Source organism: Temnothorax longispinosus, chromosome 7 (genome assembly GCF_030848805.1).
Source record: "Temnothorax longispinosus isolate EJ_2023e chromosome 7, Tlon_JGU_v1, whole genome shotgun sequence".
Lineage (NCBI taxonomy): Eukaryota > Metazoa > Arthropoda > Insecta > Hymenoptera > Formicidae > Temnothorax > Temnothorax longispinosus.
Genome location: NC_092364.1, coordinates 5,148,663 through 5,173,076, shown reverse-complemented (window position 1 = coordinate 5,173,076; position 24,414 = coordinate 5,148,663). Strand labels below are relative to the sequence as shown.

Genomic DNA, 24,414 nt, shown 5'->3' with positions numbered 1-24,414 from the left:
ATTTTCTGTTTGGTAATCTCATGATTTTCCTCTCTAAAATTATATGTTTTAAATTATATAACTGTACACCGTTATTATTTATAACAAATTTACTGCACAAATTTTGGAAGGAAAGTTTTTTGTGATTGAAATGATTTTGCGTGATAATAAATAACTTTTCTACAAACTCTTCGATATAATTTTTAAATTTATTATATTATAAATTATTTAATCTGAAATCAAAACTCGGAAAACAAAAACTAACGTGGCTTAAAACTAAATTCTTTGTATCATTAGCGCAATATAATATAGAAGTAAAAGAAACAAATCAGGAAAATAGCCGAGGGGCAAGCATTGGGTTTCTTTCTGGATTTCCTAAAATGGCCAATTTCGCCACATAGTAGTTTCGTAAAAAAGCAAGGACAACGTTTCGTAGTCTTCTTTTAAAAAATGAAAGGTTTTGCGTAACCACCACCACGACGACGGTTCTCAGGCGCGCCCCTGTACGAGGCGGCACACACAGTCCACGAAACACACCGTGTCGGAATATCGGGCCGCAGAGAAGGAAGGTCTATACAATTTCGCGTATACAATGCGAGAGTACATTGTAACTCTTTCTTCGAATAGTGGGGCTTAGGCGAATGCGATCGCGTGACATGCCCTTAGGGCGACCGTGAGCTCTCTCTCCCGTGAGCTCATTAGACCGAGAAAAAGTTTAACGCAGAAACCGGAGGATCCACGGGACCGAAAATTAGGCGGGGCCGCCGCGCGTTCGCGTTCGTAGAAAATGTGCCACTGCCATTGTCCAATTTTTATCCCGTCCATTATCGGTGATTCGGCCCCCGGGGGCGAGCGTGTGTCGAGAGAAATCGGAAGGAGAGAGAGACGTTTCGGTTCCCTTCAAAAATGTATTCGCCACGCCATGAAGTAATCAATCGCTATCGCGCGGTCGCCCCCTCCCCCTCCCCCGAGATAATGGATGCACGCGTGTAAATGAGCCCGAAATTCGCCGTTGCGGAACGAAATTGTGGAATTTGCCCCGAAAAAGGGGGCATCGGGCTACACCGACTAATGGCACTTTTAGTCGAAATTAGGCGAAAGAAAAGCGCGAAAGCTCGCGTGTTTCGGGAGGGACGACACGTAAGGATACACCTAAGGGTTATTTAACGCTGATGATTACGATCAACGTGTTACATAGACGCACGATTCGTACGCCATGCGTGTTTCAGTAACGATTAGAACGATAAGGATATGATGCCTTCGCTTGGAGTTTACGTCGCGAAGGAACTGATTCTATAATAAATCTGCCAACAATAGCGAGATCGCTAAAAATACTACAAAAATTCTGGAATGGCAACAGATGTCAGAATGAAGTTTGCAAAGAATACCTGTTTATTTAGCGACAAGTATCCAGCATTAAAGTCCGCTTTCAAACAGAAACCAGAACTCCCGAGTACCAAAATACCCGAACCTGTCCATTGATCCGGTAAAGAAAACTCGTCTCTCGCTCCGATCATCACGCAGGGTCATTGTTTCGGAGTAAAGGACCCCGAAAGGGTCCGGTCCCTTTCGGCGGCACCTTTCCACGCTCGCCGCGACAAAACACGAGCGTTTACGCGCATTTGTACGCCGACACGCTCGAGAAAGGGAAGATGACAACAGGCATGGGAAACAATCGTCGCGAAACTGTCATCGGGGAAAAAAAACACAAGAAAAAACAGACCCGCCGGGCGCGGCTTGGCTCGAGAAAAGTGCAAAAAGATACAAAAAGATACATAACGCGTGTCTTACCTCGTCCCCTCTCCCTCTTCCTCGTGTCGCAGGTCGCGCAGGCAGACAGGTAGACGAAAAGCCTGGCGGTGCGGTGCGGCGCGGTGTGGCGCGGCGTGGCGACGCACAATCGAAAGCGCGATGGTGAACGCCGCGCGAGAGAGCGCGCCACGGACGCGGCGTGGCGCGGCGCGGCGCGGCGGCGCGCACAGCGGAGCGCGACGAACTTGACTCTCAGCGGAGCAGCGGACCGTCCGACGAGCGAATCAAAACGGAACGTAGAAACCCGGCCGCTGCTTTCTTGCGGCGCCGCGCGCGATCCGGCGCGCCGCCGTGCATTATAACGCCCGTCTGCGACGACGTATCCTCTCGGCTTTCCGCGCGCTCCGCGGTGGAAACGAAACGGCGAGAGAGCCACACACCTCGCGAACGGCGCACAACACACGCGGGGGAACTCACTCGACTGACTGACTGACCGACCGACTTATCCGCGGCACAACGACGATTCCATTCTCGTTTCGCGCTGCCGTCGCGAGTTTGAGGTCGAGGTTGTATATCTTCTTCTCTCTCTCTTTCTCTCCTCTTCCTTTCTTTCGGGCGAGAGAGGCCGAAGTCTGGAGCGCTGCTCCGAAAAACGTCGCTCGGGGGACGGACGGCGGAAACGACGCGCGCAGAGCTCTCGCGAGCACGGCGCGGCCAGCTGCGAGACTCGAGAGAAATATCCGAGAAACACACAGAGAGAGAGAGCGACGTGGTCTGCCTTCTCTTTCTCTCTCTCCTCCTCCTTTCCACCTCGCTTCTTCCTCCACCTCTACCCTCGCTCCTTCCGCAGAAAAACACAGTGGGGCGCCACGGGATGCGACGGCTGATACGCGTCCGCCCGCTTTATCTCCTTTATATTCCGCTTCGCACGTGTGTCGGGAACGCGCAACGTGCCAGCGCGACGGCGGCCACGGACGGGGCGCCGCGCCGCGCGCTTCGGGCCTTCTCGAAGGGTCTATCTGGTCGCGGTGTAGCGTTGTCTCGCGGCCGGCGGCCTCGCGGCCGCTCTTCTCATCCTCCACGGCTGCCGCAGCGGCGCGAACCTCCTCCTCGCTGTTGTTGCTGCTGCTGTTGCCGCCGCTAGACGGTAGACGCAAGTACGTCGCGGCGGCGACGGAACGTCCCGCCGCGCGCCCCCCTCCTCGCCCTTTCCCCCGTCGACTCCGCGCTCGCGGCGAGAGCGCATATATGTGCGCGTGTGCCTGTGTCTTTCCCTTCTCTCCCTTCCTCTCTCTTGCTTTCCTCGTCTATCGCGGCCCGCTCCTTCTTCCCTCGACGTTTCTCGCGATCTTACCAGCGGGCTCTATCCTTCCTCCGTCTCGCTCTGTCTCCACCACGCACGCAACAGATACACATACACACACACTCCGGCACCGTGCGAGCGCGCTATTTCCCTCTTCTCTTTCCGTCTTTCTCTCCTCTGTCCGCGTATTGCGTATAATGACGGACGAGCGCGCCGCCGAACGGGGACGGAGGAGGTAGAGTCGTAGCGAGCGACGACGATGACACGACGACGACGACGGCGACGACGGACGGAAAGCGCGCGCGCGCGCGCTGTCCGCTCACAGCCCGCGTTTGAGTTCGGCTCGCGTGTGTACGTTCCCTGTGGTTTGTGTGTATATATACGCGCGCGTGTGAGCGCACTTCTCGATTAGCGCGACCCGACGTGCGTGACGTCACAGCGCGCGACGTTACATCGCCGCTCCGCAAGCCGCCGGAATGTCAACTCTCGTGGCGGCGAGCGGCGAGATCCGGGGAAGAAAGCGGAGCTCTCGTTCGCGCGGCCGCGCGAACGAAACGGAGCGAAACGGGCGTGGACGTAGAGGACGCGGAGGAGAGACACACGGAGGCCGCCGACGGCGACGACGAACGACGGTGGCGAGCGGCGCCGCGCGCGAGAGCGAGAAGGAGCGAAAGAGCGGCGCGCGCGCGCGCGCACGCGGAGCCTCTCGATACGCGGCAGGGCGGCCTGTGTGTATGTGTGTGTGTGCGTGTAACGACGACGGCCGATATATTTTGTCACTGACGCGACGTCCCGTCGTGCCGTGATGCGCCGCGCTCTTGCACGGGTTACGGCTTTTACGCGGAGATGCGACGAGAGAGAACGACCGTGTTGAGAAAACGACGACGGGACGGGCGGCGAGCGCGACGCCACGCTCTTTTGCTTGACGGCACGCGCGCGAACAGCCCGCGGTTGGTACCACTCGTGAAACGACTGACGACTCCCCGTCGTGCAACGACTGGCGCGGCCGCACCGCGAACGAACGATACCGGGAGGTGTGCGCGCCGCTAGGTGGCAGCGCCGTTTATCGCGAGACCTCGCGGCTCGACTCGCGGCGCGGCGCGCCGCGCCGCCGCGCCGTGTAGTACCGCAATTCATCGAGAACGGCCGGAGACGGCCGAGCGCGACCGAAGCACCGCTTCAATATCAAGTGCACGACCCTCCGGGCCCTCCGGCGCGGCGCGGCGCGGCGGCTCCGCCGCTCCGGCTCCGGCCGCATGTTCGTCGCGTCGCGCAGGAGGACGGACTGACGCGACGGTCGCATGTATACATCGCGCTCTTTCATGAGAGCGCGTCGCCTCGCGCGGGCGAATTTTCGAAGTGTTGAATTTTTAAACCGGAAGATTTAGCTTCGGGGAAACTTATATAATGTTAGGAAGGATAAGTAATGAGAATCTGTAATAAAGAGAAAAAAGCTCGATAAAAGCAAGCTAAGTGTGTGAAAGAAACGGCCAACTTCCGAGCAACAACTAAGGATGTTAGTTTAAATAAAATCCGATTTATTAGAACAATATAGATGATTATATTTACATTATAATTTGGTTTAATAACTAATACCGGGTACGCTCGTGGGCAGAATAATTTCAACCTTTGACGGCTTTGACTACCTTTGACTACTTCTATAGTAAAAGATTGCAACACTTTTTTTTAAATAAGTTTAGAGAAACACGCGTTTAGATTCAGAATGAGAATTATTACCTTCGCTTATATACGCTAGAGATGTGCGAACTCTATATATTCGAATTCGAATTTCTATGATTCGAATCCGAACTATTAGAAAATTTCGAATCCAGATGATTCATATTATAAAATTATATTTCCCGTTAATAAGCAAAAGTACGGTCATGTTAATAGGTATTGCATTCAGTGAGTGCATTCAGATAACCGTTCACTGAGCGACTAAATAGTCAAAAAGTTTATTTTTAATTTTTGACATGCTTTGTGACCCTATCAAACTGTAAGTATAAGTTTGAATATGCGTAAAATAGAAAAGACAAGTACACTATAATTTAGTGCTAATTAAGTGCTAATTAAGTACTCTAAAATAACGATAAAATATATTGCGCATGTTGCAACATATAGTGGGCGATCAATTGTTTCAGAACAGTATCGATATATATTTAAAAAAAAAAAAATTGTGCAAATTAGAAACTTGCACTTGGCTTCCTCATAGAGGAAGTTTTAACTTCCGCAAATTTAAAGATATCGATCTATTTCTAATTTTATTATATTTTTCAGTCTTTTCTACCCCTATTTCATATATAATTCTTTTAAATTCGGTTGATTAAATTTAGCTTTATAAGCGATCAAAATCTCCGAAATTTCAAACGTTTGTAACTCCAGAACTAATTAACCAAATCTTAATTAATTATATATGAAATAGGGGTAGAAAAAACTGAAAAATTTAATAGAATTAGATATAGATCGCTATCTCAAATATTGAGAAAGCTATAGGATAAAACACACTTTTCTAAAAAAAAAAATTCCAATAAAATCTATACCGGTCAACCGATTTTAATAAAATTTGAGGAGAACATACTTTCTATGATACTCTATTTGTGTGAAAAATTTCAACCCGGTATCTAAAAAATTGTAGAAGTAGATGCGTGTACAAAAAATCCGTACATACACACACCACACACACACACACACACGTCCGGACATTTTTTACTAATACGATTTTTCGACATTTTAGAACATTCTAAACCTATTTCCATCAAAATCTCGAAAAAAATTTTTTTCACCATCACAAAGCTTCTATGAGCAAAATAGTAAGCTATGAGTACTGAAAGTAAAATAAACTATCTTATTTTATTTTAATTTGTATGTATGCAGTTGGATAACGTTAATGGATACTACATTAAAGTATTTTAATAATTTGTAATAAGTAGTAGTTCTCATTCTGAATCTAAATGCGCGTTCCTAAACTTATTTAACCCTTAGCTGGCACACTTCAGTAGAATCACATAGCTGGCCCACTGGGCCGTTTAAGACCCCACCACTAAAATGCTGCGAAGAAGCTATTGATTTTTTTCACTTAAAAAAATTTCAAGATAGCCTTCGAATGTTATTTTGACAGATGTCGTAGGTTATTTTGATAAAATGTAATATTAAGTATGGAAAAATTGGAGAACGTAAAAAGAAACGAAAAAAATTACTATTTTTACTCAAAAATTCATAACTCTTCCATTTTTTAGTACCATTTGCGTACTGTAGGGGGGCTTAAATTCGAGCTGAACTAGGGTGGAGCGTTTAATACCCCACAATGCCAGCTAAAGGTTAAAAAGAAGTGTTGCAACTATTCTGTCCGTGAGTGTTACTATCTGACCCAAAATTTTTCTTTTTATTATAACGATTATTTTAATATGAACTTGTTTTGATACTCTAAACATTTGAATCGATCTTTGATATATATTATATAGATGTATACACTAAAATCATATCAAACTTTGATACATGTATACACTACTAAAAGTTGAAGTTTAAGTATTAAAAAAGGTTCATATCTAAATGATCATTATGATCAAAAAGAGAAAAATATTGGGTCAAATAGTGTAAATATAGTCAACGATATCAATAGTTAACGTTTCGAATAACTAACTTACTTGTCTTCTTCAGAACAAACCTGATAAACTTACATGTCATAAAATAATTAAAAAGATGAGTAGATAAAAATAAATACCGAGTAGTCAAAAATAAATAAAAAGTTGTATAATAATCTCATAATAAAGTAGTTAAATACATAAACGGAACAACAACCAAACGCATTGCGCTAAATCAATAGGATGAAAATCTGGTTCATGGGTCGCATTTAAGTACAAAAGTGTAATAATCGAAAAATGAGACATTATAGTTTGAGTTACAAATAAAACTAAATGTTGTAACAATTTTCGCCGTTGGAAAAGCACGAAAAATGGAATCCCCAAACTTAAATTTGACATCCAAAGAAATGTAATTGATAATGATGAAGAAATGAGAATCTGATCTCTCGCAAATTCAAAGTAGACATTACAGGAAAAGTTTTTTTCCCCTTTTTGAGACTGGCATTTTATTAATCACATTGTATAATTCTTTTTATATCAAAATTTGAAATAATTACTCTTTAAATTATACAGGTTTTCTATTCTACTTCTTGAGCGTTGATAAGGCTTTGCCAGAAGTCTTTCTGACATACAAATCATAGAGATTCACTTCAGTTTATTTAAGAGTGTCTAAAAAAGAATCATAAATCTCTCTTGACACAATTACGCGTTTACAGTATCTTTATCACTCTTGCTTCTAAGAAGAAATTGAATAATTACAAGTTACAAAAGTGTCCGTTGAATCTTTGGTGTGGCAGTGTACTACTACACACATTTTTTCTCGTCGTCGATTCTCTCGCCCTACCGCACTCTCGACTAAAGTACTACGCGCGAAACAATCTCTCCGTTATCTTTACTCGTTCGCTATCGCTCTCCGTCGTTTTCCAACGTTCGAACGCGTCGTCGACGGTTCGCCCGTGGTTATCTCTGATGGTGCGATCGGTGATCGGTAGCAGTTTTTCAATGATCTCGACGCCCTCGACGAAGCCGGCTACCGTTGGGATCGCCCGGTGTAGGGCCGTCCTACCGTCCGCGTCCGTCAGGTCGGCCGTCGCGCCGCGGCGCAACAGCAGATCGACGACTTGAACGTGGCCCGCGCAGGCCGCGCGGTGCAAAGGCGTCGCTCTCATGCTGCGGGTGCGCGCGTTCACCTTCGCTCCGTGCTCCAGCAAAATCTCGCACACGCGGACATGCCCGGCCCGCGTTGCGTAATGCAGCGCGGTGTAGCCGGCGGAGTCCGTCGTATCGACGAAGACGCCCCTCCGCAACAGCCTATTGACGCGATCCACGTCACCTTCCAACGCTGAAAGAAATTGCACGAAAAGCTGGGGCAAAAACCAATTTGAACTTGTGCATTACCGGCCCTCTCAGATAGAACGCCGTTTCTGATGGCAAAATCGTTCCCGACGAAACTTGGAATCAATTATTCCTTAGCGAAAAACCGTAAAAAATATTATAAATAATGTAAAAATAATATAAAATTCTAAAAAGTAAAACGGGATCGATATGAATCTTACATAATTATGTAATTAGAAAAGATGTGTCATTTTCGGTCAGACTGAGTAGCCTAATAATAATATTTCTGTGTGAATTTTTGTATACTTTTTCAACTCATTGTTAGACCGATTATTTGTCGCGGTCTTGAACTCAGCTTTTTGTTGGAACAGTAAATCCATTATACTTAAATTGACAATATTAATCCTTAAATGTCACACCTCTCAAGAATCTCGTAAATGACATGAGGGGTCTAAAAGACCCCAGCATGAAAAATGTCTCCTTACTCATTGATTTTTTTATCTTTGGTTATGAAAATTTTTTTCAATGTTGTTCAAGGCTTAGAAAAGAGAATAAAATGCTTATATTGTTAAAATTTCAATTTCAACATAGTATAAAAAATTAAGTAAACTGAGTACTGCTAAGTGTACAAACGAGTAGGTCAATCACTCAACTATCATCAATGGGAGCATGAGCTCCATTTTTGGCAAGAACATTTGAAAACATTTCATTCTAAAGGGTCTGGGGTCCGTTGGACCCCACGGGGCATTTAAGGGTTAATATGAACTGTGCCTATTATCGCCCTTGTTCCTAATTCCGCACTCTACGATACTGAGTCTGTTACGTGTCTGTTGCATTCTGTCGGTGGGCAGTGGAAATTGTTGAACAACGCTTCTTTCGTTTTACTTTAGTCAAAACTATATGATATAAAGTTATAAAGCATAGCGTTGCAGATCACAGTTTGAACGAGGTGTTTTGAAATTTTTCAAAAGTCTTGTGTTTATTAATACAACAAAAAAGCTGTATGTACCAATTTCTCATAAAAATATGTGATAGTGTCTAATTTTATTCTTATAAATTGAAAATATACGTTGTTGTGATTTAATCGGTTATGTTTCTTCACGTGGTATTCCTAATTCCGTCCTCTTAGGAGTATTCCTTATTCCGCCCATTTTTTCTAACTGGTCTGCTTCTAGAATACCTCTCAAGCTCCCTCAGCCTCCTGTCCAATAAGGAACGGGATCTTTTGCCGAGAGTAAATCGGTTAGGCGGGAAGCCTGACCACATCATCCCACTCACTATAGTCCGTGAAACCCCATGGGCTTTCTTAATCGTTAAAATGGGTACCTTCACCAATCTCATGTACCCTATTTTAAATTGTGTCTATTTCCATGTATTGTGTGTCACAATTGTATTTTTAAAAGATATATAAGGGTGCGATATTAGGATTTTTTTATACTGTCTCCTTTTTTTGTTTTCCTTCAGAAAAAATAATTAAACTAATTAAAGTAAACGTTGAACACATTCATGTTATTGAGATCACATTACGACAATCCTAAGAATAAAATGATCCGATTTAGTTACATTTTTTAATCGAAAAAAATTTTAGTTTTATTAAATAGAGTGCGATATTAGGCACAGTTCCCCTTAGATTTTAAGAATCTATAGATATTGCGCATAAATCCATAACTTTTCTTAGCTTCAAAAATTATACACGTTTTCGCAATAAATTTCGCATTTAAATTTGTACTATGTTTTCGCGAATCATCTAAATATATAAAATAATGACAGAGTAAGTAGAATTATTTCTCTATATATTAGAATTATTTGCTCTGTAAGGCCGTTATAAGACCGAAACTGAGTGCACAGTTCAAACTGACCGTTCCTTTCATTTTCGGTCTGTTTATAACGCTCTCTTCATCGTTTACTATATAATATCTATCTTATTTCAAATAAGTATCCATACCAACACTTTCATTTACCTGCTGACCAAATCCCACGTTCGAAACTGATCTCGTCTATAGTCTGGCAGACATTGTACCGTGGACTGCCCAATTCGCAACACGTTTTGTGATCGTCAGAGTGCTCCATATTGTTTATTATACTTGCAAATGACTGTTAAAAACCCTGTATTGAGTTTCACCAGCTCAAGTATATGCACGCATCTGTTTGAAAAAGAAAAAATCGCTTCGAGTTCAAAGAAGGCAAGATTTTTGGACGTGTATAAATTTTATGACACAAAATGCACTCTTTATCGGTATATTTATTTCTTATACATTATTACACGATCATGTACAACGTCCAATTATACGCCGAGTATATTGTGTATAACTGTCGTACGTACAAAATATAGCTTCAAGTGTGAAAGAAACTATTAGCTATACATAAATATAAAATTCGTCGCATCGACTGTTTTTTGCGCAAACGCTGCAAACGACCTATATCAACTATTCAGACTGTCAAATTATAACGCTAAATTCGAGGCTAAATTACTCTTTCCCGCCACCAACTAGACTTTTGATTTGATTACTTATGTATGAAAACTAACATATAATTGTCACGCTACGAGATTACGATTACTTTTTATAATTTCATTCGATTCCATAATAGATCCAGCTCGAGCACAGGAAACATCAATTACAATAGATTAACATTTGGATTAACATTTTTAATTTGCAATAAGATCTTTCGATTAAAATTTACAATTTGCAATATAATCTTTAGATCGGCATTAATAATTTTGCAATAAGATTGACAGACGTGTAGCACAAGTAAACAACACCACATTGTATCAGCTTTTTTTCTTATTGGTTTTACACTCTTAAACTCTTTGGACCGTGATCGATCCGGAATATCTCGCATATAACAACAATAAATTGTACTATAATTGTACTATAAATCACCTATTAAAGCACATGGTAGGAAAGAAACATTACATAGATACTATTAGATAATACTATGCTATTAACTATATTATATAAAGGTATAGTATGTATAAATAGAATTTGCACGTATAATAAAATTTCGTTCTCCACAAATATAGACAGCTTGAAGCCAGTACGGGCCAATTTGGTGCAACAACGTTGCACCAATTTGGCCCAATCTGGATCCTACGAGACACGCGTCGTAGACCCTCAAAAGCATAAAAAAACCCAGTTTCCACGCAACGAGGTAAAGATATCACAAATCATTGTACAATTAATACTTTCGTATTGCATATAATAGATATAATGCAATCAATGCACATTCCTTTGGTCTGACGAAATTTCCGCGTCCGCTAAATTATTATCTACAATACGATTATTTTACATGTTGCAGAAGTGTTTACGTTCAATCTTCGAAATCATGCCCCCCCCCCTCCCCCAACAGTCTTATCATGATTATACAATTTTACCGCGTCATTCTCGAAGTTGTAAAAGAAACTCAACATTGCGGTACACAAAATATCACGTTCGATAACGTAAGAATCCTTGTGTGATTTGTGTGATTTCGTACAAGGACTACCGTGTAAGTTTCCTAAGGGAAAAAGATGGAATATCTTATTTCTATCTAAAGTTGCACTTCACATATACGTACCGTCCAATTTCGTAAGGTACAATCGATTATCTTTGAAAAATAAACCCTTTTTAATTGGTCCGCACATACATACATTTAAATGTGTGACAAAATTTCACCGAAGCGCTGTTACAGTCATAATTTTAGGCAAACATTCATATATGCGAAAAAAAACAAGATATTGCAAATCTCATCGATTCGTCGATACTAATTTCTACAGTTTGATTCACAGACACATGTATATATAAGTCGCAAGATGTTGATAATTCATCGATTTATCGACACTAATTTCTACAGTTTAATTCATAGACACATATATGTATTAAGTCACAAGATATACATTTAGATATATAATATGCTTGTAGTAAGGCCCATTTTTATAGCACTAACTTTCCCGCTGCAATGTCCAAAGTATCTCGGCTTCTCCGGTACTACAAACAACTCGATAGCCGAGCTCAGATAAAGCATTTATAACGGAGAACGGCGTGCCTGAAATCAATTTCGCAATGTAAGTTCCTAAAAGATGTCCTATGAAGGACTAACAAAATATATATATTACTATTTAGATCATAGTTGGTTTTTTCCAAAACTTTTATAAATTATAATATTTAATTAAGATAATAAAGTCTCGTATATCTCTATTAGATTAATTAAACTTTAAAAAAACTATTTCGTCATTCTTTGTCGATAAAATATCTTAGTAATATTACTAAATAATTATAATTGTTACAAAGGACGGATCACCCTCACGAAAAATCCAAAATCTCATTGGCTAATAAATTCAAATTAATGTTTATTTTAATCATAGATATTTAATCAACAAGTTGCATTGGAAATATTATTGATTTATATGAAAATGTTAACTTTTTAGCTGCATACTTTTTTCAACTGGCAAACAAAATAAAAATACATGACGATATACTTCATCCCTATTAATTTTATGTTAAACAACATAAAATAACGTTAATTATATCATTATTAATAGCCACAAATCTTAATAGATTGTCTACAATTTTAATTAATTTACGAATGCCTCAATTTTTGTAACATAACTTTTGTCGCAAATGAAATTAAGGGTATTCCCTGATGATTTCATACAATCAATGATTTACTTTACATGTTCTTAGAAAATCATGATTTTACAAAATCGTAGATAATTATACAAGTTATTTAAATTTCTTGCGTTCGCCATAGCCGGTGATTCTATACAACTGACAGAGATTTCACAATCAAATTGACTATCGCTATACTCTCCGCCATGCACATGTGCATATTTTCGCAAGAGATTCGCAAAGAGATAGCGTTTGCGCGCGAATAAAAATTGCATCGTAGCCGAGAGAGATCTTGCATCTTTTCGGGATTTTTGCGGAGCGGTCCGTACAACTGTCTGGCGTCGTCGAAATTCAGGATCATTAACCTTTTATCATAATTCCATTCACGACATTCGGGCTACTGGGGGACAGCGGGAAGCGGCTGCGTAAGGCCGACGCCTCGTTCGGTGGTAAACCGAAGACCGCACAATCGGTCGCAAACGGGGACGCTTTTACACCGATGTAATAGAAAGTGTCGTCGTCCTCGTCGGCGGTGTTCTGCTTTTTGGACGTGGTTGTCGTTGCCATTGCCGCGCTAAAAGTATCGTTATACCTCGTTGTGCTTTACTTCTAGAAGAAAAGCAAACGTGACGCACGTGAGTGACGATCGGAGCCGTTTATCTCGAAAGTAATGAAAGAATCACTTCGAGGAGTTTCTTTGTGGGACTTAATGGAAAATTCAGGAAAACATCTGCGATCGCGAGGTGCTTTTATTATCACAAGATTCTTCTGTCCGTGATATTCTCTCCCTTCGAATAGTTACAGCAACGTTCGATCAGAATAAAAAAACGGGAATCCCTCACTGAGCTCCCGTTGAAGTTTGATATAAAAACGCGATTGGTTTTTGAGTTACTTTAAAAATATATGGAGCTTCAGAATTCATATTCGTCAATAAAGAAATAATTAAATTAAGTTTACATAAATAAAAGATTTTAAGATTTAAAGTGCTTTCCTGGACAATAAAAAATTCTAAATTGTTTTTCTAACATCTTACACAATTACCTTATAAAGAGTACAATTAAGGGCACAATTATCTTGTGTAAGAAATGATTCACACGGACGAAATATATATCCTGAGATTATACATAAAAAAATGTGATTTATAAACTCACTTTCAGGATAAATGGCACATTCCGATCGAATGAAACGTTGTTGGGGCTGATACGTTAACGCGATTCACCGTATCTCCAATAGAAAACAAACAATTAGGAGGTAGTAGCAAAGTATTGAAGAAATAATATAACGAAGTACATAGTTACTCAAATTTTATCAGAATAACAAGCACTTCGGAGGGGAACAAATGAAAGTTTGACGGCAAATTATAGTTATAATTATTTTCTGTTCTTTTTGTTATAGATATATTGCTTAGACTATTGGAGATAATTTCTAAATAATTTTTTTTCTATTAGGAGAATGTGATATTAGCACATATATAAACATACACATAATGTATATGCAAGTGATAATGCTTATAGAACTACGAGCTTTCAATGAAAGCTCGCGTATTTTCCGATAATGCATAAAATTCTGAGTGAAAAAACATTACTATTAAAGTTCTGCGATATTAGGTGACATTAAATACATTGTTTATGATTTTCCTGCATATCGAAACTTCTAAATACAAAATATATAAATATGTGCAGCTAATTACAGTATACATATCCCGTATCACATAAAATATTTTCTTCAAATATATTTTGAATATTATTTTAAACTATTAATATTAACTATTTATATTAAAAATATTAACTTGAAAACTATTTATTTTTATTATAACAAAATATTTTTCGTCAAATCGTATAATTCTCTTTATATGTATATATTTTTTTAGTAAAGAATAAAAATTTATTTTTATTTATGTTATAACTCAGAATTTTATACGAATCGGAACATATATGAATTGCTTAATTTATAGATACCTATATTTTATTGCTATGGTGCAGAAAACAAGTTGTTACATATGTGTGCGCAAAATGCAATAAAAAGTTTTTAGAAAAAACGACAATAATTATCGTTAATTATATGCATATGTAGCATTTAATAAATATAATGTCAAAAGCAGGAAAATATTTCATTCCTTCTGTTTCAATATAATTCTAAAATATTCTTTGTCATACTTTCTTCTAAGAATATAAGTATAGTATAAGTCGTATAAAATTCCATATTCTTTCATCGGAACACCAAGCAGGTTCTCTATTCGTTCCTTCTTTTTCAATCCTATTTCATATTCTACCTACATATTCAGTCTTCTTTCGTATCCATGTGTACAGAATGGAAATGTGCGCGTAATCAATTTAGGGTAAGAAAACGAGCGGAAGATAGGAAAAGCTACAACAACGCGCAATTAAGTAGCAAATGTGAAATGTAGCGAAAGAATAGCTAGAAAAGAAAATGTTGCATTTACTGCGATTGGAGAGAAAGAGGTCGGGAAAGAATAAGGAATCGCTATGTATAAATTCTTTTTATATCATATTCTTGAATTATTTTAAATAGGCAATGAAGAGATTGTAGTCCGTACTTAATTACGTTACATGCGGCATCATTTAACTCTTTGTTTTATCCAATTAACTGCTTCTCGTGCTCTTTTTTTAAAATGCATCACGATTTCGTGCGCTCATTTCACTTATCTATATACTACGATTGTATTATACGAGCTTGTCGAATCACTAATTTGCTTGCCGACAAAGGACAAAGGTTTCCGTGAAAGAACTATGAGATTTTAGGCAGAAATACACAAAGAGGATAATATATTGAATGGCTTCTGCCCAATATATGAAATTGGATTTCTTTCATTTTACTTTTACGACTCTTCTATTCATTTTTTTTTTTTTTTTTTTTTACAAATGTATGGGCGGCGACCGACCACACGAACACTGGCAGTCGGCATATCTTTGACAAGCTATATTGTACATAATGAAATATTAACCCAATTCAAACATCTCTGAGTAATGCATTTGACAGTTACACGTAATATACGCGGGGATAAAGGATCTTTTTTATGAATATAAGCGTAATAACTCGATAGCACAGAAGCACAAGCTAATACAGAATATAATTTTATATCGCAAACTTATTTGATTTAGATTCCAGTGATACTTCAAGATAATACTGTCATATTTCTTTTTTTTTTATTCTTTATTTCTCTGCAGATAAAAATATCTGCGAATATCAATATTATGCTATCATTTTTATTAGACTCGCCAGACGTATCATCATTTTCTATATCAATGTACTTATATCGGACAATTAATTTCATATAAATGCTTTTAATTGATTTTTTTGTTACATTTCTTCGCTGTACTTGTTTTACGCAAGGATTAACTTGTTATACGGAAGGATAAACTAATTAAGGAACAATAATTATCCAACCCAAGCAATAATTCATATGTTTGCTAGTTTCAGTACGACATGCTGTCCCTGAATTAATTTTAATGTATGCACATGCTGTAACAACTTGTTTACGTTGCGAGAATGAGAGAGAGAATTAAGATTGTCAAATGAAGACTAGATAATGAAAGTAGGTGAGCTTTATCTTAGAAGCATTAGAATGGTTTTGTGCCTAATGAAACGTCACACTTATACTATTATATCAGGGTGCTCTTGAAGTAGCAATAGACGAATTTCGAGCCATACCAGCTTTTACAACGGGCTCAGGTTCGGGTTCCGCGAACTCTTTTCTCATAGTCCACATGTACTCATTATAATCCTGCTTAATGCTAGTACTGGACGATGCGACGACTTTGTAACCGAGTACCTCTAAAGCAGTCAATATTATGCAAGGATGCTGCAAATATACTATCGTCGAGTCATCGCAATATCCTATAGAAGAGAAGCGACCCAGCTGGTCTATGTCAGCCGCTATAACATAATTAAACATTACTCTCACCTAAAAATCTTGGATTTGTCACACCTGCAACACATTTCTAGCTATCATTATCAGCTCTAATCTTCGAGGTGTGTCAATTTACCCGAAGTGTACGTTACATCTTGCTATATCTTGCAACGCTATTTCTATTATCTGGTGCGTGTAGAAAGATTAACTATATAAAACGTGATACAGAGCTCAGAAATATATGACTCACGTGTCGCGTTGCGCGTTATCTAATTGAAAAAGTTTCTGACAAAGCAAAGCGTAACATGTATACATATATTTGCGAGTAAGGGCGAATACAGAGAGGAGTTTTTCGTACCTTTAAGCCCTGACACTAAAACCCTCCAGGGATATTTATGACTGTACGACGCTAGGTTACCACGTACTAGAATGTATGGCATCTGTAATAGTCGGCTAAGACAATCTGTAATAGACGACATCCCATGGATATATGTAACGCATATTCAGATAAATGTGTTAGACCTCTCCACAGCTGCTAATCTGATACCGATAACGAGATCTGTTACCGTGTGCTAACTGATGTGCGCTACAATTTGGAGCGCACTTATACCAGAACCTTAGCTTATCAACTTGATTCATCAAAATTGAAAAATATCAAATAATCGACAGGGTCCAGAGAGTTTAGAAAAATCGTCACATCGCAAATATCTTCATTTAATTTATTCTTATTGCAAAATTGATAGGCCAATCACACTTATCGATTAATATTATTTAAAAAAAAATAAAGCAATCTAAAAAAATGAAATAATTGAATAAACTAAAAGCTGTGCTCAGTCAGACGAAAACCCTATTCGCTCCAACCAGTCCTTTCGTGTCCCCACGAGTTTCTAATCCTCGCATCATAACTCACGAACGAATTGACGAAATTTAATGTTCCAAAGCGCAAGTTAAAGCTAAAAGTAGTAGCTTTAATTTGCGCTTTGGAACATTAAATTTCGTCATTTCGTTCGTGAGTTATGATGCGAAGATTAAAAAGGCGGAAAAAGGGGTTGGAGCGAATAGGGTTAAAAATTAATCAAAAAGAATGAAAAATTTCCAGAGATATTCAGGAGAATCGATAAATATTTGAGGAATGTGCTGACGGAGGTTTCTTCAACTTCCAGCAAGTTTACTGAATGCTTATCGTTAAGAGCCTTTAGTTTATTTAATCCTAACTTTTTGAAGCACACCTAAACGTACATGTACCCTCGTTTTGTAACAATTAAGCGAACGAAATTCGCCAGGCAAAACGTGTACGACGTTTGCAATCGGCATTTCATTTATTATTCAGAAAGTTCTGAATAATAAATCCGAATGTGTCAAACGTGACTCAGAAAAAGTTTTGCTTTATCACGACACATGCGTCGTACGAATTCTCCTGATCGCCGTTGACGTATATATTGAACTCTTACCAATAAGCGAAGAGGGACGAGGAGGAGGACCGAGAGAGCCCCGAAGAAACGAGCGGCTTACGAAGTTACACGCCCTTTCAGCGATACAATTCGAACGGTCGGCCACGTGCGTGATATATCGACTATCCTATCCTTTCCTTGACCACCGTTTTCTATCCGAATAACGTACTATTTTACCTTGAAAATCGCTCCTACCGTTAACGCGTTTGGATTCACAGGTGGAACGAACACAAAAGTACGCAGTACTCGATACTTGATGCCCAGAGCCAGGTTGTTGTTCATAAACGCGAGAGACGAACTAGACGCGGAACGTAACGTGAGGTTACGAACGAAAGGCAGAGGCGGCGCGTCCTGATTGGCTGCGTCATTTTTGTCCATTCCTATCAATGGCTATGTTTCGATATTCACTGCAAGTACTGAAAATCTATAGTTTGCGTCACGTATTATTATAGATTTTCAGGACCGGCAGTGAATTTCGAAACGCAGCCAATATAGGTTAACTTTAATCGCGATTTATCAACTTAATCTTTTATCGTTTTCTAATTCTAAAGAATTGAAAAACGATGAGAAGAGCAAGTTCTAAGAATTAGAAAAATTATAATTGCGTTTAACTAAATTTGTTAAGACCGATGTTACAGAAGGAGAAAATAGAATTTAAAGACTTAGGGTGCCTCCCCATGCAGGACGAAATCTCGGAAAACGGAATCTCGGAATCATTTTGATTGGTTAGTCCCTTGAGGCTATTGGTTAGCCTCATGGGACTAACCAATCAGAATGATTCCGAGATTCCGTTTTCCGAGATTCCGTCTTGCATGGGGAGGCACCCTTATAGCCCAGTCAATAGAGACATTTAAATGGAATTAATTCCGGGAAGCAATTTTTTTTTTTTTTTACTGTTTCGGAGGGTCATGAATAGTCTAAAACCGGATTTTCGGGATTCTAACTCGAAAGTGGGGGGTGAAATTTTATTATTTTTTGAATTTACTTGGTATAATAAAAAACATCTTTTCCACATCACCACGGGGGTAGAGTTTATGGCGCGTTTATTCAAAAAATTAAAAAAAATAAAATAAAATTTCACCCTCCACTTTCGAGTCTAAGACCCAAAATATCGATCCTAGGTGAAAAATAATAAGGACCAAAATTGTAGAGTATTAAATTTTCTACAAGTTTGGTTATTACCAATTTCACTCTAAAGTTGAAAATAAGCGAGATATTTACAAAATCAATCTTCTAATCAAAATGGCGGCTAACGCTCCAGGGTTAGAATCCCGAAAATCCGGTTTTAGACTACCCATGATCCTCCAAAACAGTCAAAGAAAAAAAATCGCTTCCCGGAATTAATTCCATTTCAGCGGCTCTATTGACTGGGCTATTATGGCGTTTTCGATTTGCTACTCGACCCGACTCGGGTCGCATCAATGGACGTGGAATACATACATAGATTCCACGTCAATGATGCTAGAGTCCTGTATACATGATGCGACCCGAGTCGGTTTGAGTCGCAAATCGAAAACGCTATTAAATTATATAGTTTATATTTTCATGGCATAATCATGTTCTGTATCTTAATTCTTATTAACTTTTCAACTGCAATTAAATATATCTTCTATTATTTTGATGGGTTTAAAAATGTTTAATTTTTTTAAATTAAAACGTTTATCTTATTTTCTTTGTTTATTTTTTTTTATTTTTTCTGATTTCAACATTTTATATATATATAAAACAGTTTTAACATTTTTAAAGTAATAAAATGTTAAACGACACTTATTATTTACTACCTAAACGTTCTTTTTACGGAAACCAAAACCATATTATATTAAAAATATTCTCAATCCCATGTTGGATTTTTTAATTCCTAACAAAAACCTATAATACGAAATACGACGCGCGCGCAGCTCTCTGACAAGCCTCTCGACGAATCCGATTCGCGCTCCCGGGCGATGACGTCACAGCGAGTGAAGCGCGGGCAGCGCGGCGCGCGGCGGAAGGTGTAACGAGCGAGCGAGCTGACGGACGGACGGACTTGTGTGTGGCGAGTGACAGGTGGTTTGACGTTTCGCTCGTCTCGCCATCGTCGCTAGCGACAGCGCGGCCCGCCTGCCATATTGCGCGTGATATCTCGAGGCGAGCGTTACGTCCGCGTCGTCGTCGTCGTGCGACTCGATGACAGAGTGAACGAGCGTACGTGGAGCAAAACGAGCCCCGCGGACCGCCGTCTGCGTCAGCCGCGCCGTTTCACCGTTCACACCCCTCGGTCACGGCCCAGCGCTCGCACGGCGAAGCAGCCCGCAACCTTCTTACACGGCGGTTCCGATTCACGGAGCGTGTGAGTAATCCGCTCCGCACCCGCGCGCGTTGTTGACATCTTGTGAGTCGACTCCCACCAGTCATCGTCAGTCATTCCCAACCGATATCCGGAAACGCGGACACGTCCACGTCCGTGTCCACCTCGTGGAATCTCTCTCGCCGCGCTACCCATCCTCCGCCGATCGTCGATCGCGGGCACCGCGCTAATTAGGCGTTAACGTAATTATGGGAGTGGGCGGCGCAGGTGTATTGTTGACGTTGTTGGCCCGAGAGACCCAATCTCCGCGTCTGCGGAGCTCGGATAGGCTCCGCCGTGGCGAAACACACATGCCCCTCGCCTCGTCGTCGAGTTCAATTCAATCTATCCCGAGAGTCGAGTAATTTAACACCGCCGTGTTTGTGAATGTCGGTTCTGCGACGAAGAAAACTTTTCCCTATTCACAAGAATTATTCGTAAATTTGTAAACGACGTTTCTGCGTGTCACGAAAGCTCGTTGTCAAACATATTTTTTTCCAAAACATGAGAATTTTATATATTTTTTATATATTGTCATATATATTTATGATATACCGAGCAATAACAAATTAATAATCGATTTTTCAAATAACATTAAAGCTCAATATACATATTAATTTACTATCAAAACTGTATAATTCAGTTTAGAAAATTAATAGGTTTATTATTACATTTCTTTGTCAACCAAGGTTGATAATGATTTAAAATTTTTTTTGTCAATTTTGGAATTGTATTACAAACGTAAATAATTGCGAAAACATATACTTATTGACTATACTATTGACATATACACCTGTTGTTGATACATTCCTATGAGTCATGGTGTCTTATCTCATGTTGAATGAAACAAAAGATCGTGGGATATTCTGTGAAGTGCAAGATTAGTATAATCCATCTCGGATATCTTTGCAATAAGCTTGGAAACAATAACTTCCTAACAATAGGTTGAATGAGCATTGCTTAAAAAACTTTCGCAGTAGATTATGAGCTTCATTTTCATTTCTCGCGAAATAATCGATAATGGACAGCTGCAACAAATATAATACCATTCTCCAAAAATCTTAATTGCAGGTGCAAAATGTCGACCGGTCCATATAACTATTCCTATATCTTTAAGTACATCATCATAGGGGATATGGGAGTGGGCAAGTCATGCCTGCTTCATCAGTTTACAGAAAAAAAATGTGAGTAATAAAAGAAATTACTATATATATAATTGTATTCACTTGTGGACAAAATCATATGTAAGAATTATACAAAAATCATTTTGTGCTTTATCATTGTTTTTTACGACACATTCTTAAAAGATGTGCTGTATAATCTTACGCGTACATAATTATATGACTGTGGCACATTATGCGATGTATACTGCTGCGCACGACACGGACAATATTTAGACTTGCAACTTGCAACAGTACACTGACTTTTGTTATCAGTATACTAGCATAAAAGAATTACTCCTTATTCTGAAGAAAAATCATTAGATATAAGAATTGTGTGTGCAAAATTATTAAATTCTTCATTGTTAAAGGCAGTTCGATATTTAACTGTTTTTAAAAATTCAGTATCATCTATAATAAATTAGTGTAGATGTTATGATTTTCATATATATTTATATAATTCTCATAAATTCGTTTAAATAAAAATGCATGGTTTGCATATTCTATAATTATGAGCTATGTGTAGAGCTATTTCATTAAAATGTGATCCAAAGACTAAAGTTATAAATTATTTCTTGATGTAATATATCTTATATTTATGCAAAAGTATTAAAGAATAAAGGTTTTTATATAAATGTTCTTGTAAATTTAGTCATGGCAGATTGTCCACATACCATTGGCGTCGAATTTGGGACTAGGATCATAGAAGTAGCGGGACAGAAGATAAAACTGCAGATATGGGACACTGCTGGGCAAGAACGATTTAGAGCAGTTACTAGGTAATGACTGTAATGTTTCAGGCAATAATCATATCTAAAATTATAAACGCGTACAAAGGAAAAAATATTTCTTCTTAGATCATACTATCGCGGTGCAGCTGGAGCATTAATGGTGTACGATATTACGCGTCGTTCAACTTACAATCATCTCAGTAGCTGGCTGACAGACACGAGGAATTTAACAAATCCGAGCACTGTATGCATATTGCTATATTACATGCCGCAATGCAATTATAAAAATTTCATGTTTAATTGAATTTGTAATTTAACATCTACAATAAGAGAAAGAAAGTTACTTTCCTGAATTATTTTATATAACCAAGTAATATAAAAACAAATCAATTCTTTGTGCAGGTTATATTCTTAATTGGTAACAAAAGTGATCTCGAAGGTCAACGCGACGTTACCTATGAAGAAGCGAAGCAGTTTGCTGACGAACATGGCTTAATGTTTGTCGAAGCTAGCGCAAAGACGTGAGTATTTTATCTTAAAATATTTAAATATAGATAAATTTTCTCTAATGATTGTAAATGGAATCGTGTATTCTAATTTCTTTTTCAACAGAGGACATAACGTGGAGGAAGCCTTCTTGGAAACTGCAAAGAAAATATTCCAAAGTATACAAGACGGGCGGTGAGTTTGACAATTCATAATTAAATAAAAGATATTTAGTACGTTGAATAAAACTCTACCACTTGAGAGTTATAAAATATGTTATAAACTAATACATATCCCGAATAATGTTTATTTGAAAATTAATTCTTTTTTTCTGTCGGCAGATTGGACCTAAATGCAGCGGAATCTGGTGTACAACATAATCCCAGTCAACCGGGTCGCACCAGCCTCCAAGGAGTATCTAATGAACAGCAGGGAGGAAAAGATTCCTGCTCCTGTTAGGTCCTATTATTTGTTTGTATATAGATATATTAATTGATCGGTACTATTAATGCATATATAATTTGTACTAAGTGTAGTTGACAGATTGTCTCGTAGCCTGTATCCTCCCTTTGATAAGCGAAGTCCACTTAAAAAAAAAAGAAGAATGAAATCTGTTCAAAATGTTCTTTTTTTAATTAGCGTCAATTTATGATGTTCAATACGATGTTATAAGTACTCGACACAATATAGAGACGTACATTGTAAAAATAATTCCGATAATGCTGCTAACTTTTGACGCGCGGAGAGTCATTGATAAAATGGCTTTTGTATGATTATTGCAATTTATATACTATTTTCACGTAGACGTTTTGTATATTTTATGCATTTTTTGTGAAGCCAGATAAAGGAAGATAATTCATTTAGAATATACATATAATGGTATATGTAGAAGCACATATGTAGAAGCCGATCAATCTTTCTCATGTGTTGACTGAAATTTTTTTGTTGGAACGACTTAACGGCGAACACAAGCGATGGAAATTCATCTAATTTACATCTGCATGGGAGGATCGCATATTTGTTGTAACATGCAATTTTGCTTTAAAAAATTTAATCAATGAAAATTTAACTTAAATTATGAGTGGTCAGATTTTTCTCAATCTCACTTTTTAAACCTGCTTTACTTGATAAGATATGCACGTCCATGCGAGCTTCGTGATTTCAGTTATCTTTCGTACTAATTATTATAGATGGAGAGAGAAAGTAGGGATCAAAAATTTACTTTTTTTTTATTAACATCTAAAAGATATATCTATTCTTGATGAAATAAATATATATGTAAATTTAATATTGTTTTTTAGTGACAAATTAAAGATGGAATTATTCGTCTTTCATTTGTGATATCAATTAAAAATCTATTTTTGATTTCTAGAATTTAAACTAGCAAATATAGTCGTATATATTACTTGAATATTATATGAGACAATGTAGCTTGAATTGTCACGCATTTTTTTCCACATTTTTTTGTCCACCCAGCGGATCTTTAACATGTAATGCTTCTGTGCTTTATATTAGAGAACAGTATTAGCCAGATCTTATTTTTCACAATTACTTATTATATGGGGGGGCTTACATAAACATGTAAACTAATTTAACATTGATAAATTAATTGGTGTGCTTTCACACACAGTTATACAAGTTCTATCTTGTTATGATTTAATCGTACAGAGGTAATATTACTATGGCCAAGGTTCCATAAAGAAATAAAACAAAATGAGAGACGGCGTGCAACGAACACGATGATTTACGTTCTCTTCAGCGTTGTATGGCTTGTAAACGATTTGTATTTCGGTAGCATAAGAAGATGCGAAGGATCGCTTCGAATAAACTTGACCAAAATTTTATCAATCTGT

At 38.6% G+C, this 24,414-nt stretch overlaps 4 protein-coding genes across 12 annotated transcripts in view; 1 reads left to right on the top strand and 3 right to left on the bottom strand.

The window, feature by feature from the left end:
• LOC139815637 (uncharacterized) overlaps positions 1-4,257 on the bottom strand; it is a 148,248-nt gene extending 143,991 nt beyond the window's left edge. For 2 of the 6 annotated variants that reach the window (XM_071782676.1, XM_071782677.1), the window contains exon 1: positions 1,771-4,139. The gene's annotated coding sequence lies outside the window, so the exon portion shown is untranslated. Of the gene's footprint in view, positions 1-1,770 lie in introns of all 6 variants that reach the window. The other 4 variants (XM_071782679.1, XM_071782671.1, XM_071782678.1 and 1 more) reach the window with 4 other exon arrangements.
• Positions 4,258-4,551: 294 nt separating this feature from the next.
• Positions 4,552-18,158, bottom strand: LOC139815643 (uncharacterized). Of its 2 annotated transcripts, XM_071782691.1 has the most exons (4): positions 17,859-18,144; positions 16,766-16,870; positions 16,209-16,433; positions 10,175-13,145 (listed from the first exon to the last, which is right to left on the bottom strand). In XM_071782691.1, the coding sequence occupies exons 2-4, from the start codon at positions 16,845-16,847 to the stop codon at positions 13,123-13,125; spliced, it is 330 nt and encodes a 109-aa protein (XP_071638792.1). In that variant the 5' UTR covers positions 16,848-16,870; positions 17,859-18,144; the 3' UTR covers positions 10,175-13,122. The 2 variants fall into 2 exon arrangements, with proteins under 2 accessions (XP_071638791.1, XP_071638792.1); XM_071782690.1 differs by lacking the exons at positions 10,175-13,145; positions 16,209-16,433; positions 16,766-16,870 and adding exons at positions 4,552-7,957; positions 9,912-10,094 and having other exon boundaries at positions 17,859-18,158.
• LOC139815644 (uncharacterized) lies at positions 10,175-13,103 on the bottom strand. Its single transcript, XM_071782692.1, has 2 exons — positions 12,902-13,103; positions 10,175-11,973 (listed from the first exon to the last, which is right to left on the bottom strand). The coding sequence occupies exons 1-2, from the start codon at positions 13,101-13,103 to the stop codon at positions 11,870-11,872; spliced, it is 306 nt and encodes a 101-aa protein (XP_071638793.1). The 3' UTR covers positions 10,175-11,869.
• Positions 18,159-19,863: 1,705 nt separating the features above from the next.
• On the top strand, positions 19,864-24,405 carry Rab14 (RAS oncogene family member Rab14). 3 transcript variants are annotated; one of them, XM_071782686.1, is made up of 7 exons: positions 19,864-20,229; positions 21,256-21,368; positions 21,997-22,123; positions 22,202-22,319; positions 22,478-22,596; positions 22,688-22,756; positions 22,903-24,405. In XM_071782686.1, the coding sequence occupies exons 2-7, from the start codon at positions 21,263-21,265 to the stop codon at positions 23,018-23,020; spliced, it is 657 nt and encodes a 218-aa protein (XP_071638787.1). In that variant the 5' UTR covers positions 19,864-20,229; positions 21,256-21,262; the 3' UTR covers positions 23,021-24,405. The 3 variants fall into 3 exon arrangements, with proteins under 3 accessions (XP_071638787.1, XP_071638785.1, XP_071638786.1); XM_071782684.1 differs by having other exon boundaries at positions 19,865-20,187; XM_071782685.1 differs by lacking the exon at positions 19,864-20,229 and adding an exon at positions 20,236-20,387.
• The last annotated feature ends 9 nt before the right edge of the window (positions 24,406-24,414 follow it).

What these genes read in the sequence shown, in the direction of transcription:
- LOC139815643 (XM_071782690.1), bottom strand. Translation starts at nt 10,020, where the DNA reads ATGGAGCACTCTGACGATCACAAAACGTGTTGCGAATTGGGCAGTCCA. An exon ending in ACGTGGGATTTGGTCAGCAG is followed by an intron (nt 7,958 to 9,911) that starts GTAAATGAAAGT and finishes AATTTCTTTCAG; the next exon opens with CGTTGGAAGGTGACGTGGAT.
- LOC139815644 (XM_071782692.1), bottom strand. Translation starts at nt 13,103, where the DNA reads ATGGCAACGACAACCACGTCCAAAAAGCAGAACACCGCCGACGAGGAC. An exon ending in GAATGGAATTATGATAAAAG is followed by an intron (nt 11,974 to 12,901) that starts GTTAATGATCCT and finishes AATTGATTTCAG; the next exon opens with GCACGCCGTTCTCCGTTATA.
- Rab14 (XM_071782686.1), top strand. Translation starts at nt 21,263, where the DNA reads ATGTCGACCGGTCCATATAACTATTCCTATATCTTTAAGTACATCATC. An exon ending in TCAGTTTACAGAAAAAAAAT is followed by an intron (nt 21,369 to 21,996) that starts GTGAGTAATAAA and finishes TTGTAAATTTAG; the next exon opens with TCATGGCAGATTGTCCACAT. An exon ending in ATTTAACAAATCCGAGCACT is followed by an intron (nt 22,320 to 22,477) that starts GTATGCATATTG and finishes TTCTTTGTGCAG; the next exon opens with GTTATATTCTTAATTGGTAA.